The sequence below is a fragment of the Poecilia latipinna genome, unplaced genomic scaffold (genome assembly GCF_001443285.1).
Source record: "Poecilia latipinna isolate Pla-1442-1.1 unplaced genomic scaffold, P_latipinna-1.0 Scaffold1690, whole genome shotgun sequence".
NCBI classification, from domain to species: domain Eukaryota; kingdom Metazoa; phylum Chordata; class Actinopteri; order Cyprinodontiformes; family Poeciliidae; genus Poecilia; species Poecilia latipinna.
Window position 1 is genome coordinate 89,289 of NW_015114306.1, and position 14,414 is coordinate 103,702.

General features: G+C 39.8%; 1 protein-coding gene across 6 annotated transcripts in view; it reads right to left on the reverse strand.

The window, feature by feature from the left end:
- Nucleotides 1–3,955: 3,955 nt before the first annotated feature.
- The window catches only part of immp1l (inner mitochondrial membrane peptidase subunit 1), a 19,304-nt gene continuing 8,845 nt past the window's right edge, over nucleotides 3,956–14,414 (reverse strand). For 4 of the 6 annotated variants that reach the window (XM_015060151.1, XM_015060153.1, XM_015060152.1 and 1 more), the window contains 5 exons: nucleotides 11,177–11,287; nucleotides 10,989–11,077; nucleotides 9,589–9,715; nucleotides 4,657–4,767; nucleotides 3,956–4,110 (listed from right to left, as the gene is read on the reverse strand). In XM_015060151.1, the coding sequence (XP_014915637.1) occupies nucleotides 4,024–4,110; nucleotides 4,657–4,767; nucleotides 9,589–9,715; nucleotides 10,989–11,077; nucleotides 11,177–11,281 (519 nt within the window). In that variant the 5' untranslated portion in view covers nucleotides 11,282–11,287 and the 3' untranslated portion in view covers nucleotides 3,956–4,023. Of the gene's footprint in view, nucleotides 4,111–4,656; nucleotides 4,768–4,795; nucleotides 5,152–9,588; nucleotides 9,716–10,988; nucleotides 11,078–11,176; nucleotides 11,288–11,430; nucleotides 11,515–14,414 lie in introns of those variants that run through there. The other 2 variants (XM_015060155.1, XM_015060156.1) reach the window with 2 other exon arrangements.

The following is a 14,414-nucleotide window of genomic DNA, read 5'->3' on the forward strand; positions in this document are numbered from 1 at the left end:
CCCCATCGGCCACAGGCAACATAAGTGGATGGGAGAGGGGAGCCTGTAAAGACGAAGTGATGGAAGAAAGCTGGGCGCAACAACAGGACAGAAACAAGGAAGGAGTCCATGTAGAAAAGTGACATGACTTTATAGAAATAAGAAAATTTTACAAGTCGCAGTTGTGCCATGAAAGTGAAACAGGTTGTCATTAGTACCCTCTGTTTCATGGCATGTATTCAGATTTGAGATATTTTTGATTTGGAGGTACCACAAGAGAGATTAGGATGTTGGAACAATGCTGCTGCATCTGACCTAAGTTTGCTTTCGGGTCACATTCTCCAACATGGATATAAAAACAAACAAACCTGCCTATTACTAGTGACAGTCCTCTCTTTGCCCATACCTCCTGTTCTTGCTGTTTGACGTGTCTTTGCACTATTAAAGGATCCAGTTAACCTGAAATGAACCCATGCTGTCTGTCTACACACTGTTCTCCACAGTCATTATTTCTTGTCCTGTTTGCCCACTTTGTACCATCTTTACTATTATGTCTTTTATTGGACCTGTAGTATGAAAATATGTTAAACTGTGAAAATTGAGGGGGAAAAAAAAGATGAAAATCCAAATTTTTGAAGGAACCCATTTTTTTTTTATTAAATTGGGATTTTTAAAAAAATATTAAAATAGCTAAACAGAAAACAATTTAGAACCATTTCCAATCAGCTTCCACTCACAAAGGCACTGATTCTAGTCCTGCAAAAATTATTCCCTTCAGCCAGCAAATCTGTTATACTGCAAAGAGTCGGTCTCTATGAAATTATCCCTGGGTGTCAGTGTTTGTCCTGCGTGTGTCTGTGTTGCCCCATAACGGGCTGGCGACTTGTCCAGGGTGTACTTGTGTATTGTAAAATGGAGCACCTATTTGCAGAAAGAGATTTAAAGCTGCAGGAAAAATTCCTAAAACACAACGGAGGACAAGAGCTTGTTGTTTAAGTTTGTAGCTTTGCAAAGCGGAAACATGCAATACATCAGACAAACACTGTAACCCCCAAAAACTCTGAAGAAAGCAGAGTCAGTTTCTGAATGTTAACCTGTTTGTATTACAAATACCAATAAAGTTTATTCGTGAGCTTCAGGCTCTTGTTTACTTTTATAAATATCCCCTGATTATAGTTAAATGAATGCTCTACCACATGAAGTTGACAGATCAGACATTAGCAGTTCTTATCCTGGGACTTGATCAAACTAAACCAAGCAGTATGTTTTGAATGAAACACACTGCAGTCATTGTTTAGAGATCTTGTATTGGTTTGCCACTACTATAATATACCCACAGGATGCCGGAATGCACCACTTCCACTTTTAAATTACGCAACTCACCTTCTAATTGAGTGCTTTCATAAGAAAACTAAGAACTTGAAACAGAATTTAATTTACTAGTCTGTGTTATTTTATAGCAATAAATCAACATGATGTTTTCCCTTTGCTGATCACTCCAAAAAAAAAAAAAGAGTTATGGAACTTTGGACAAATAAAAACAAAACAAAACATAATTTGCACAGTTTATAAAAAAAGATGAAACAGTCAACATTTTTGAGCCAAAAAACAAAACAAACAAACAAAAAAACAAGGCTACCGGTCTGTTTGAAGTTGGCTACAGCATGTAAGTGAATGCAAATAACTCCACAACCAAACATGCACAGGGACATTAAAACACACTGGGACCATCGCCGATCAACCCTGGCCTCATCAAACATTTCTGACCACCAGTGTCAAAAAAGGGAAAAAAAAGAAAGATAACCGCATGTAAAATAAAAATCCGCACGCTATCGTTTGGAAGGCAACAGATCTGAATTTATGAGTGGTTACTGGTGTGATCTTGCTATCTTGCGATTTTAACGATTAAATGATTTGATTAAATAGTCTTTATTTTATGTGGATATACTCGTTAGGTAAAAAAAAAGAAGCAAAAAGACTATAAAAACTAAAAGTGAACACTACCATTATGTATGATACAGAGCAATGTCTCTTCAATCTTTTTTTGTTTTTGTTTTACTGTAACAGAAACTATAAAGCACCTTTGTTTGTATTTACAGGGCACATCCGTAATGTGAAATGACACGGGATTGGTACACCTTTCTTCTGTCCCTGTTGTCTCCTATGTAGGGAGCAGACACACCTCAGCCTCGCTGACAGCCCACAGCCTGACTGTGCGGTGCTGCATAGCTCAGCACAGCTGTCTGTTGTCTGGTTCTTCCGATGTCTACCTCCTCCAGCCTCACTCCCGGCTTTGTGCCCACTCAGCATCAGAGTGATCTACACCTCTGTCGTTTCCTCGGAACTTTGGTTCAACTCATAGTATTGTGAAGAGTTACAACGCAAAAATATATTTAACAGTTTGCGTTATTATTCTTTGCTCTAATACAGTCAAACTCTCCCCAGGGTAGGGAAAGAATGACAAACATGTCCTATCAGACCGATGGTGGTCTGACTCCCCAACCTTATCTTTCCTTGAACTCCACAATGAGTTACTACAGTAAACAGCCATGGCTCCCTCTATAGGCAAGTATATTTAAGGGGCACATGCTGAGATTGCTTGTGTCAGCATTTCAGCTAAACAGCAGAACAGTGTTGACACGCAACAGATGAATGTAAAACCTTGAGAACGAAGATGCGCTGGAAGCAAATCCCTGAAAAAAATTTTTTTTTTTTTGTTTTTTTGTTTTTTTTTTTATAAGCACACACTCATATTATCTTGAGTGTTTCTCCCAGCAGGCACAATCACACTCAGGCAGATAATTCAGTGTCACAGAGAGCCTTGTCTGTGACCCACTGGTCCCCTCCAGACAGATGAAGCAGCTGGACAGGGACCCACGGCTGCCCAGAACTCACTTCCCTCGGGGAGCTCAAAGAGAAGAGTCCCCTCTCTGCCTCGGAGGATGACCAGCTGAGCTCAGTATGTGAACGCTCTGTGTCCCCATGCCCAGGAAGGTCTGAGCAGGAGAAGCAAGACTTGCAAATGTGCAGTAGTGAAGTGGTATTTTTTTTTCTCTCTCTCAACCAGTTTTCAAAACAGATATTTAATATTTTAGGATATAATAAAAAAAGCACAGAGTTTAATGTTGGTCACTTTAAAAAAATTGAAAGGGTAAACATTTTTATTTACGAAAGTGCTTCATATAAAAGTTTTCAGCAAATCATTGCCTTTTTAAATCTATGACCTGCATATTCAGTGAAAAATCCCATAAATATTAACAATTTCAAAAGTGACCTTGTCTTGACTATGCCTTCAACAAACAGGCAATGAGGAATTACATCTATAAAGCTACATATAAAGAAGGTCTGGAGATATTTTACTGAGATATTTTACTAAGTTCAACACAAAATTTATTCAGTAGCAAGACAGGATTTACTAAGTACATATTAATATTGCATAGTTAAATTTTCCAACTGCTTTTTCTGCCTTAATGAAATATTAAGCAGCCAGGGGCTTTGTGTGTTTCATCATAATGCCAAGACAGGGTAAGCATGATATTCATTTTTTGACAGATATTGTTTTGTAGAAAAGTGAGCACAGCATTTCTGCATAATTATGTAGTCTTGATATACTGGGTGTATTTCATGTTGCAATTAAATATAAAAAGAAATCTACAATACTAAGTGGAAAGAGATCTGAAACCTACAGATTTGGGTCGTAATTCTCTATTTGCGAGGCATATTGATGATTGCGTGACTCAGGTTTGCCTGTGTAAATTCTTGCATGTGTTGTTCCACAGGAACTCAGTTTTACACACTGCTCACCACTCTCATAAATACACTGTAAGCCCCAGATGACAAAGGGCTCTGGCACTTCTAAAGCAGTACCATTTATCAAGTATGTATGAACACTAAGTGTTTTTGCCAAAAAGAAAAGAAAACCTGCATTTAAAACGTGTCTGACTATAATTAAGCAAAAAAAATCACGACAAGAAAATTGGCTATGTAGCCATTTTATTAAAAAGAGGTTTAAACTAAGTACAGAAAAGTAAACAACTGAGTTTGTCAATCCGAGTCCGAGTCCGTCTGAGTTTTAATGATGCGTTTGGTTGGGCTTTCACTCAGAGTGCCAAAGCTATGCAGCGGCCAGAGCTGTGAAGGGAAAAAAAGCAGAATAACAAGGAGTTCAAGGAGAAATAAGATTTGATTAATACAAAAATAAAAGCCATTATAGGGAGAAAAAACACTTTATTTCACATCTTGGACACACGCCCTAATACAGCTTTTAATGATGCATTTGACCTCATTAAAAATCCTGTTATTTCATCAGCTGTCGTAGCAGGGCCTCCAGTGGAGTGCTGCCATCCAATCAGATGGACAGAAGGTTTCCTGACCTATTTCCAGGGTCATGGTTGCGATGACATCCGGTGACATGACAACATAGCAGAATGGAAAGCTAGACAATATGCTGTCCAGGCTTTGGCCAATCACACACACTTGTTTCAAACTTCCAACTGACTATAATCTCTGATTAGTACTTGGCCAAAATGGAGGGATTTATTGGAGAACAATAAGTGCAAAGTGACTCAACTCCAAACACTTTGCTAATTTTCAACCCGAGATAAGAAAATGGATCATCAAGGCTTTATGCACGTTTTACAAACCGAGACACTTTTTAAATTTGAATTTGTGCGTTACCTTCCAGCAAACACGACCTCGGATCAGGGCATATGGAATTGGGCCGTAGTTCCTTGAGTCAGTGGAATTCCTAAGGTTATCCCCTTCCAGCCATACATGGCCCATTGGAACCTAAAATCATTATTACACACACAATGTTGACAAAATGATTAACATGTGCACTTATCCAAAGTAAAACATGATTCAAATTCCCCGCCGCCCTCAAGACTGCATAAAAGTGAGTTATTCTCACAATGTAGTGCAACTCTGAGTAAACGTCACCCCGTTCACCACATAGAGTCCCCTCAGCTATCTCTCCCTCCTCACGTATCTTAACGTCAACTTGCCGATCCCTCTTTATCACCGCAGTGACGTCGTAGGCGAGGGGTCATGGGTAACAAACCGGGTTGGGAGATGGAGACTTAGGAGAACTTCAAACAGGGTCATTAGGCTGTTGGCTGAGATCTGCGCCCCTCGTACCCAGGGAGGGCAAAGCCAGAGAGGGGCCTGAGATAGCTGGACAGAGGGAGAAAGAGGGAGCGAACTAAGCTGCGGCTAGCAGCAGCGTCCAAGGGTCTCCACCGCGGTCCGACCTGCCAGTGGGGCAGTCATCCAAGCAGGCTCTAATTCACAGTGACACCAATTATGATTAATCTCATCACTTTAGGAGAGTAGGCTTGTCAAGGCCCTAATTAAGTGTGCTGTCCCCCTATATGTGCAGACAGGATCAACAACACATTATATTGTCATAATGGGCATCACAATCCACGAGTCTATTTTTGTGTTGCCCAACTTTTTTTAACGGCAAAAGTCCTCTGGAAGAAAGCGGGAAAACGCGAATAAGGAAATGGGGAAACTAGCAGTGGAGTGATGTCATGCCTTCTCCTGTTCTCCAGCTCCTTCCTCCTATCACTCCGGTCTCTGATTGCTCCCCAGTCATAATGCGGGACGCTGCATTTCATTTCATATTTGATAATTGAGACAGATGATGTGACATAATCACAAGCCAGTGACACGTTGACCTAACATGAGGTAAACAACTCGCTGACTAACAACGACACAAATGAATATCATTAAAGGAGTCATCTGAGAACCATATGTCAACATGCTGGATTCTCACCATTACACCTCATTAACATGGTAACATATGCTGGCTCCCAAGCACAGGAAAAAGAAACACTACTGTTTGTCATCTGCCAAATCATCATCTGCCAAATCATAACTTGGCTTTATTTATTTTTTATTAAAACTCTCTTAATTCTGTTTATCCATAAAAAAAAAAACATAGCTTTTTGGTCAACATATGTCAAGGGCCTGTCCAACACTTCCTTTTGAAATTATTTTCAGCCTCAACCTCACATCAAGAGCAATACACATTTGGTGTACCAGCACAGGCATTTGATGAAGCATTGGTGCATTTTATTTAAATGGTCTATTGTGTTATCGCATTTAAAATTTTCTTTTTACTGTTGTATTTTTTAAGCATTCATAACCTTATGTAAGGCTGTGAAAGTATTCACAGGTACTTATGCAGGTATCCAAATCAGCAAAGACGTGCTGATCCACCTTTAGAAGCAACTACAGCCTCGTGTTTTTTTCTTGAATATGATGTCACAAGCTTATTTTGTCCATCTTTAGACAGTTTTGCCCATTCCTCTTTGCAGTTATTCTCAAGCTTCTTCAGGTTGGATGATTTATGGCCATTTTCAGATCTCTCCAGAGAAATTCAGTGATATTCAAATGTGGACTCCCAGATCGGTGCTCAAGTCACTTTTTTGACATCTTGGCAGTGGGCTTTGGGTCCTTGTGCTGATTTAAAATGAACCGTCAACTCCGTCTGAGGTCAAGAGTGATCTGGAGCAGGTTTTCATCCCAGATGTCTCTGTACATTGCTGTATTCATCTTTTTTCTAACCTCACAAGTCCTACTGCTGCCATCCATCCCCATAACATGATGCCACCACCATCATGCCTCACTGCAGGGATGAGATGTGCCAGGGTTTCTTTTTGTTTCTCATGATCTGGGAGTCCATTAGGGGCCTTTTCACAACCTCCATATTGTAACATTTGGTATGAGGAGAGAGTTTAATTAAATTAAATTAATCTAATTAATTTTTTTGTAATTTAATTAAATTTCAAATAAGGGTGCAGTGTAACAAAACACGGAAAAGGTGAAGCGGTGTGAATAATTGTATTCCAGGTGGTTTTTTCTTTAGTCTAATTAAGATCAATCATTGTAATCTCTCTTGATTTATTTTTCAGCCAATTAGAATTATTTAAACAAAGGATCTCATCCATTAAACTATTCACCGTCTAAGCAAAAATATATACACAAGCATACTTGGAAGATGAACCAGGCAGTAATTTAAAACGTGATTAAGCAGAAATCTTTGAAACTTGGCCTTTCAGATCATGGCAAATTGAAACTGAAGCTAGAAACTATCTTCACAAAGTCACAAAGAGAGAGAAAAAAAAATGCCAGAGGAAAACTTCAGCATTGAAAAGACAACTGGACCCAGATGCTCATTTTTGTATTCTCTTTCAGAAAATGATACACAAAACCCTGTTATTAGGCAGTTTATTTGAAGACAGATGAGCTTAGTAAGTACTTTGTCATCCATCTTCAATGAACATCAATGTCTGTTTTTGACTTTGAACAGATTTCGACAAGCATTTCTAAATATCAAGTTCAACACAGGCTTAAAGTGTTTCTACATGGAGCTCCTTTAATCCGCCGGCGGACTGCCGGGCAGGATGGATGGGGAAGGCAGCGGCGGTCTTGCGTTAGCAGGTTGGGTCCATGCCAGGCATTGTGCGCTTGTCAGAGATGTGTCGAGCAGAGCTGAAGCCAGAGCTCTCTTCACTGTGGAGGACGGCTGTTTAACAACCTTGCCGTTACACTGTTCATTATTTTAACATGATTGGGGTGAGGAATTACTTTCCGTTAATACAGTGTGTATGAATATTCAGCTCATCTCCAGCCATATCTCTCTCTGTCTAACTTTACAGCAGAGCACAGAAAGTATGGCTGACGTTTCATCTCGCATGTCTTTCTCTGTCCCCTGGTGTAACATTAGAGATCAACCGGTATTGTTTTGACACAATAGAAATGATTCTGAAAAGGTGAGAGAGCAATTAGTACATTGCTGGATCTCTGGGGGTGGAGGAGACAGGTCTGCCTATCTGCCTGAACAAGAAAAGAGGTGATGACAGGGTCTAACACCGTCTTACAAAAATCATCTTTACAGGCCTACATATAATGTTTCACACTATCATAATAACCACACACAGGAACATAGATTCTCTGCACTAGAGGAAAAAAACTATATTAGGGGACATTTATATGAAGAGGTATTTTCTCAGTTAGACTAGATGCTGGTAAACAATACTGATATATTCCTAGGAATTAAAATACATAAATTCATGACACCACATATTTGATGATAGATGGCATTTATTTTGTCTCCATAGAGAGCTGAGCTTGCATCCTTTTGAAATCAGAGCCTGCAAACACAGATTTGAACCCCAAAACACATCATACTATGCCTCGGCTTTTCCTTAATATATTGCATCTTAGGGAATTATGTACAAGGTGTTCATATATATTAAATATATACAGCTAAAACTAGCACTTTTTTGGAAGCTTCCCCTGCAGCACAGCTAGTTTCTGAAGGAAGTTAGAAATGTAGCAGATTTAAGCCACCACAAACACGTTTTAAAAAATGCAAATTAATTATACAGTTTTGGGATGTGAAAAAAAATAGGGTTATAAAAGTGAGTGCGTTCAAGTAATACATTAAGGATGATGGGTTAATTTTGCCCATTATTACCCAGAATGACAAAATTTCCTTCACCAACAACTATAGCTTGCAGATGTTTATTTTATTCATACTTGCAGAGAGTACTTAAATGAATAATTAGCTATTTATGTGGTACACATGCAGATTAATTTCATTGTGGTAGTTCAAGGGGACTTTTCTAGTCTTTAGCTACATTCAAGTTGCTGACATCATAGAGTCCTGTTTCTGTTTGAAACTGGTCTATCACTTAAAGACTGAGTGGAAAGCATAACATCGTCAGAGTGTGTTCAAGGTGTTCAAAGAAAAAGTTCACCTGTGCCCAAATAAATTAGTTTAAAGTTTTAAAATGACTTAACGTGGAAAGATTTTCACTGAAATATGATACACTTTTTCAATCGTTTCTATGTGGAGGTAAAGATAGTAGAAGTAAGTATTTACTTTGTCATTTGATGAATGTCACTTGCAGGCCTGGCCTTGTGCTATATTTTTCTGAACTTATTCAGGCGTTTGCCCATAGTCTATAAAATACAAAGTAAATTCAAAGAGATGCAACATAAACACAACCTTTGGTTTGTGGACTGTCATATACTCATTCACACACACACACACACACACACACTCACACACGCGCACACGCACACGCACACACACACACACACACGCGCACACACACAGATAACCCTCCTCCCACCCATCAGTCTGTCCATTCGGCTGGCACTAACTCTAACAGGCTTCAGAGAGATTGCGGGCCTGAGCTGTGGGTGTTGGGGAGGGGGGAGCAGTAATAGAAAAGCAATGACAGTGGTTTTGGCAGCAGAAACCCTGTTCATTCTCTGGTTTTATCACCATTCTTAGGAAATATAGGTGTTGTCAAAAGCTGATATTTTGACCACTGACATAAAATGGATGTGCATGGTCTAAAATGTAAACAACTCTGAAAGCCTATAGACTGCGATAGTCACACAGAGAACGACTCAGACACAGTTTTGCATCATGCATAAGCATTCATTTTAGGATGAGAGAAGCTATCAAGTGTTTTGTACTCAACACATTTTTCATTCACTCTCTATTTAACTGTGCCTTTTCCTCATCTTTGGGAAACACTTTGAACTGTTTGTGGGAAGACAGTGTCTAAAACGTAAATAGATACTCACATATGTGTGGGTCTTGAACAAGTCTGATGGAGAACTGGTGCAGATCTTATCGCCCTCCAGTCCAATAACCCTTTTACAAATGTTCATTTGTGGGTCGAATGGACTTTTTGCAATTACTATGTCACCCCTGAAAACAAATAAATGCAAATATTCATGGAATGACACACAATGCATGATGCAGTCACTCGAATACAATCAGTTATGTTTGCAAAACCAGCTGCAGCAGATATGTGCAAATTTCTAAGAAACAAGCCAGAAACAATCCAATCTCACTACTTATCAAAATCAAATCAGCAAAATAGTTCACCAAAATTTTTTTATAATAAATATGAAAGAGCAAGCATGGAATATCTAACTGATCATAAAAAGTCACATTTAATGTTAATCCAGCAGTCTGTACTTATTAATGGGCTAAGAAAGAAACAAAGCAAGCCTAATTAAGTGTAATTAGTTAATAAACAAAGCAAATAAACAAGACAAATAGTTAACTGTAAGTTAAACTATTTTTTGACTAAGAGTTTAAATGGACCAGCTTGTTTCTTATGAAATAAAGTGAATTAAAACCTTAAAACTTATCAATTATATGTATAATTCTCAAATTCTCAAAGAGAATTCTCATATTGAAGGTCTAATTTGGACATTTAAATGCTCCCACATACTTAACCCAGTCGACGCACAGTCGCATGGTTGTGGACTGTTAGGTTTTGTACACATCTTTCACACAACGACGCGGGACACCTTGAGGACGCCCCTACCGTATACATGACCCTTCAACCCTCTGGGGTTCCCACAAACAGTCACAGCCTCTGTGGACAACGACGGTGCAATTTCCATACAGAGTTTTTATCCATTTAACAATCTTTACTGAAGAACCGCATAAATATTTCCTCCCTGTGTCAGATGAACGCTCCTCAAACGTTTATCTGACACAGCAAGATGCAGACACAAAAACCGCATAGTGGAAGTGGACTAGGTGGAGAGAAATATCAACAATGCTGTCCAAGAACAGTAAAGCTAATGTCTATTTTGGAGTTTATTTACGTTTTTGGAACCACTTCCTCTCGAGCTTTATGGTTCTGCCACCTCATTTCCTTCCCTTTCTTGGTTAGAGAAATCTAAGAGTCAAATACATTGGTAGAGGACCTTCATATAAACAATGGCAGCATTATAATATTAAGGTAAATAAAACACATTCTTTCGAGATACTTGCATATTTTGTTGTTTTTATAAAGAAGATGTTAATTTAGTTAGATCACAAAATTCCACTGGCGAGCTGAAACAGGCACAAGAGCAAAGAGTTTTTAGAGATGGGAGGTCAGAGTCAAAAGGTTTGATCAAGCTAGATACAAGACCCAAACCTTTCAGTGAAGCAAACAGAATCTCTGATCCATCCTACTTACTTTTCTATTTTAAAAAGATGACGACTCATACGTTCAGAGAAGACAACATCGTGGTTTACAATTGTGGGCTCCATAGAAGGACCAGAACACTGAATGAAGACAACAACAACAACAAAAAAAGGTTATTATTTTGCGTAGAAAAACGTGTGAAAAAAGGGCATCGGTGATGTAAACTGGTAAATACAAACCACCACAAATTCGCCAATGTATTCGAAGGCACAGTGTGCAATGCAACCGTACTGGATGGTGTAACCCAAGAGGCCCAGGGTTTTCCCCAGCATATGACGGAACATCTCCACCTAAGGAAGAGAACAGCCAAAAGTTACAAAATTTCTTTAAAAAAAACAAACAAAAAAAACAAAACAAAACAAAAAAAAAAAAACTAAAGCTGTGAGGAGTTTCATTTCTGGAGGTGTGGACAAGGTTGTCACAGTTGGCCTACCGCTAAGATGGCACATTCTTTAGTGTTTCATTCTCAGGGGCTGAGTGGCCAGTTCACACCAGAAAACTGTCCCGCACTCTGACCCTGTGGACGATGGACCTATCAACACCTTGAGCTCAGGTGATGGACAAACACAGAAACTGTGACACGTCCAGCCAGGCAGCCTTGCCCCGTCTACAACCACGTCCCTGACTGTGCTGCCATGATCATTAGAGCTGTTATCAGCTCCTGTCGGCACCATAGAAACACAAAAACACCCGGGCACACTTACAGCAGCCCTGCAAACACTGTCATTTAAACACACAAGGAATAGGTCTTCTGAGCAAACATCACAACCACTTTTGGGTTATTGACTTTTACTCAACCCGCGGGATGAACTGAAGAAAGCAAGCCAGTATTTACACACTGTCCAGCAGGCTCTATATGTAGAAAAGCTCTCGCACACCTGCACATACACAAACAGGAACTGTATATGGCTGGGCTTAGATGTTAGCGCTTGCTTCAGTCACTTTCTTTTTTCTCAGGCTGCTGTCCTGCTAGCCCTCCACAGGGTAAATAAATCTTTTTCTTCATCTCTTCTATTCCTTCTGTCTCTTTCCTTCTTTCTCTCGCCATGTCTCCTCTCCCTCCCAGGGTATTATTAACCAAAGCAAGCAGAGCGGAAACCAAAGTTCCAAATCCTCAGAGCTCTGGGAATGACTTCCCAAAGATGGACAAGGATTAGGACCCCCAATTTTTCCCTTACCCCACCACCTCCACCCCCTGTTTCTCCCCAGGTTCCCAACAGACCGGGTGTCAGGTGGCTCTGTGAGTCCTGCCAAAGGTGTTACCCCTAATCCCATTACCCCCGCCACTCTTCTCTCTCTGTGTTATACGCACAGGTCCCTCTCATTCATTCCAACCGCATTTCAACTATTAAACTCTCCATCTTTTCTTTCATGTGTCTCTTTGGCCTATTCGCCATCCTTTTTGATCCCAAAAAGATAGACTCCATCCTCCTCTCACTTCCCCACAACTTCTTCCCTCTGTTCCACTGTCACCCCTGACAACCCTGCGCTTTCCAGAAAACACTGTGAATAGCAGGGCTCAAGCAGGTGAAGGAGGATATATAGATACCCTGCATGGAACCCAAAAGAAAGGCCCCTTTGAGGTTCCAGCATACTCCTATATCTTCTGCAAACTCAGTACTTCCCCAGCTGGTACAACAACACCTCTGGCCCTCTAATTCCTCTGTTGGCAAGAAAGTGGACTGAAGGTTAATGTGAATCTCTGTTCTGCGCTATAAGGCAGCATGTTCATGCCTCTTCCTCTTACTCTCAGCTTGCTTCACCTGAATTTCCATCTCTGTGGTACTGTAATGCACTCTTAGACATGATCTCCAGTGTTCACCTCCTTCTGCTAGACCAGGGATCAGGAATCTTTGTTAGCACTCATTCACAGAGCACAGTGGACAGCCTCCCATACAGCTGCCCTCATATCTCTATTTCATCACGCCCCCTCCCCTCCATTCCAGCATGCATTCATCATAGGTAGGGATTAGGAGACTTTGCATAACCAGATCACACAGCCACTGACTGATATCAAGAGTCCATATGCAGCCGCCTGGTTTTCTGAGTCCCCCTCTGTCACTGATAGTGTGTGTTTGTGTATGTGTGTGTGTGTGTTCATATGCACGGACAAAAGCATCACCTGCATGTTACATAGAAAGAGTAACATATGAGCTGAAGTTACTCTTGGGACTGAGAGTGAGGTGGACATACACAGAGACTTCTAATTAAATATCTATTAGATCTAATTTCCCTCAGGCAAAGAATCAAGCAACCAATGCTATCTTTCAGCTCGAATACCCCTTGCATATTTGTGTGTGTGTGTGTGTGTGTGGTGTTGGATGGGCAAAGGGTATTAGTCGCATGTTGTATTACAGCTGTAAACTAACACAAAATCTCTCTGCTAATCCTAGATTACAGGGCAAACATGTTCATGAGAAAACAACAACAGGAGAAGAAAGTCAAAGGAGCCGTCCCTGCAGAACCATCTGTGACCGCTGGCCTCCCGCTGTCGCCTCACAGCGCTGCAGTCAGGATGAGAGGGCTATTTCAAATGAATAGTTGCAGATGGAATTATATCATTGTGTGTTTGACTTTGTGATCCTCTTATTGAGGGAACCCAAATTCATTCATTCATTCAAGCAATCAAAATCATCAGAATGTTTTCAATGCCCAATGTTATATGCCCACTTTGCAAAAATGCTGGTAAATAATTTACTCCATTAAGAGTGGTTAAAAACATTTGAGGATAGAAAATAATTGGAGTTTTTCTGTCATCTGTGTTAAGGTGAACAAAGAGATACCTGTATGTAGAAATACAGGAAGGTGAAAAAATTGAGCAGTTTGGGAGTTGCTGCCACTAAACTTAAATTGTGAGTTAACTGGAAATGTTTGATATCAATGTATTTGAGTCCAGTTTTATGATATTTATAAGGAAAAGGCTTCATATTATGACTTGGATTGGTGAATGTTAAATCCACATAAGTAAGTCTTAACAATTTCACTCATTGATCAATTGCTGGTTTTCTTTAAGGTTTGAAATGCCTGTTGAGATTTTATCTAACCAGCATTAACTGGTTAGATAAAACACAAGCAAAACATGCACTGTGGTTCACTTGATAGAGTCAATAGTTTTACATCCAGTGGAATAAAATCAGATGAGAAATAATGATGGTCAAATGAAATAATTCTAGACTGGAAACCTGTCTAAGATTTACTCGTTTTCTTGCATAATGAATGGTGGAGATAGGTGTCCTGAACTTTGTCTGAGGTTGATCAGATTTAATATAACTGATGGGAGGAGGGAACTCAAAAAGACTGGATGCTGAAATTGAATCAGAAGTTGTTCCAAAAAAGTACTAATCTGTGGTTGTGCAATCATGTTACTGTACTTTTTTTGGTGGTTTACTTTTCTTTTGTTGATGTCCCAAACAGATA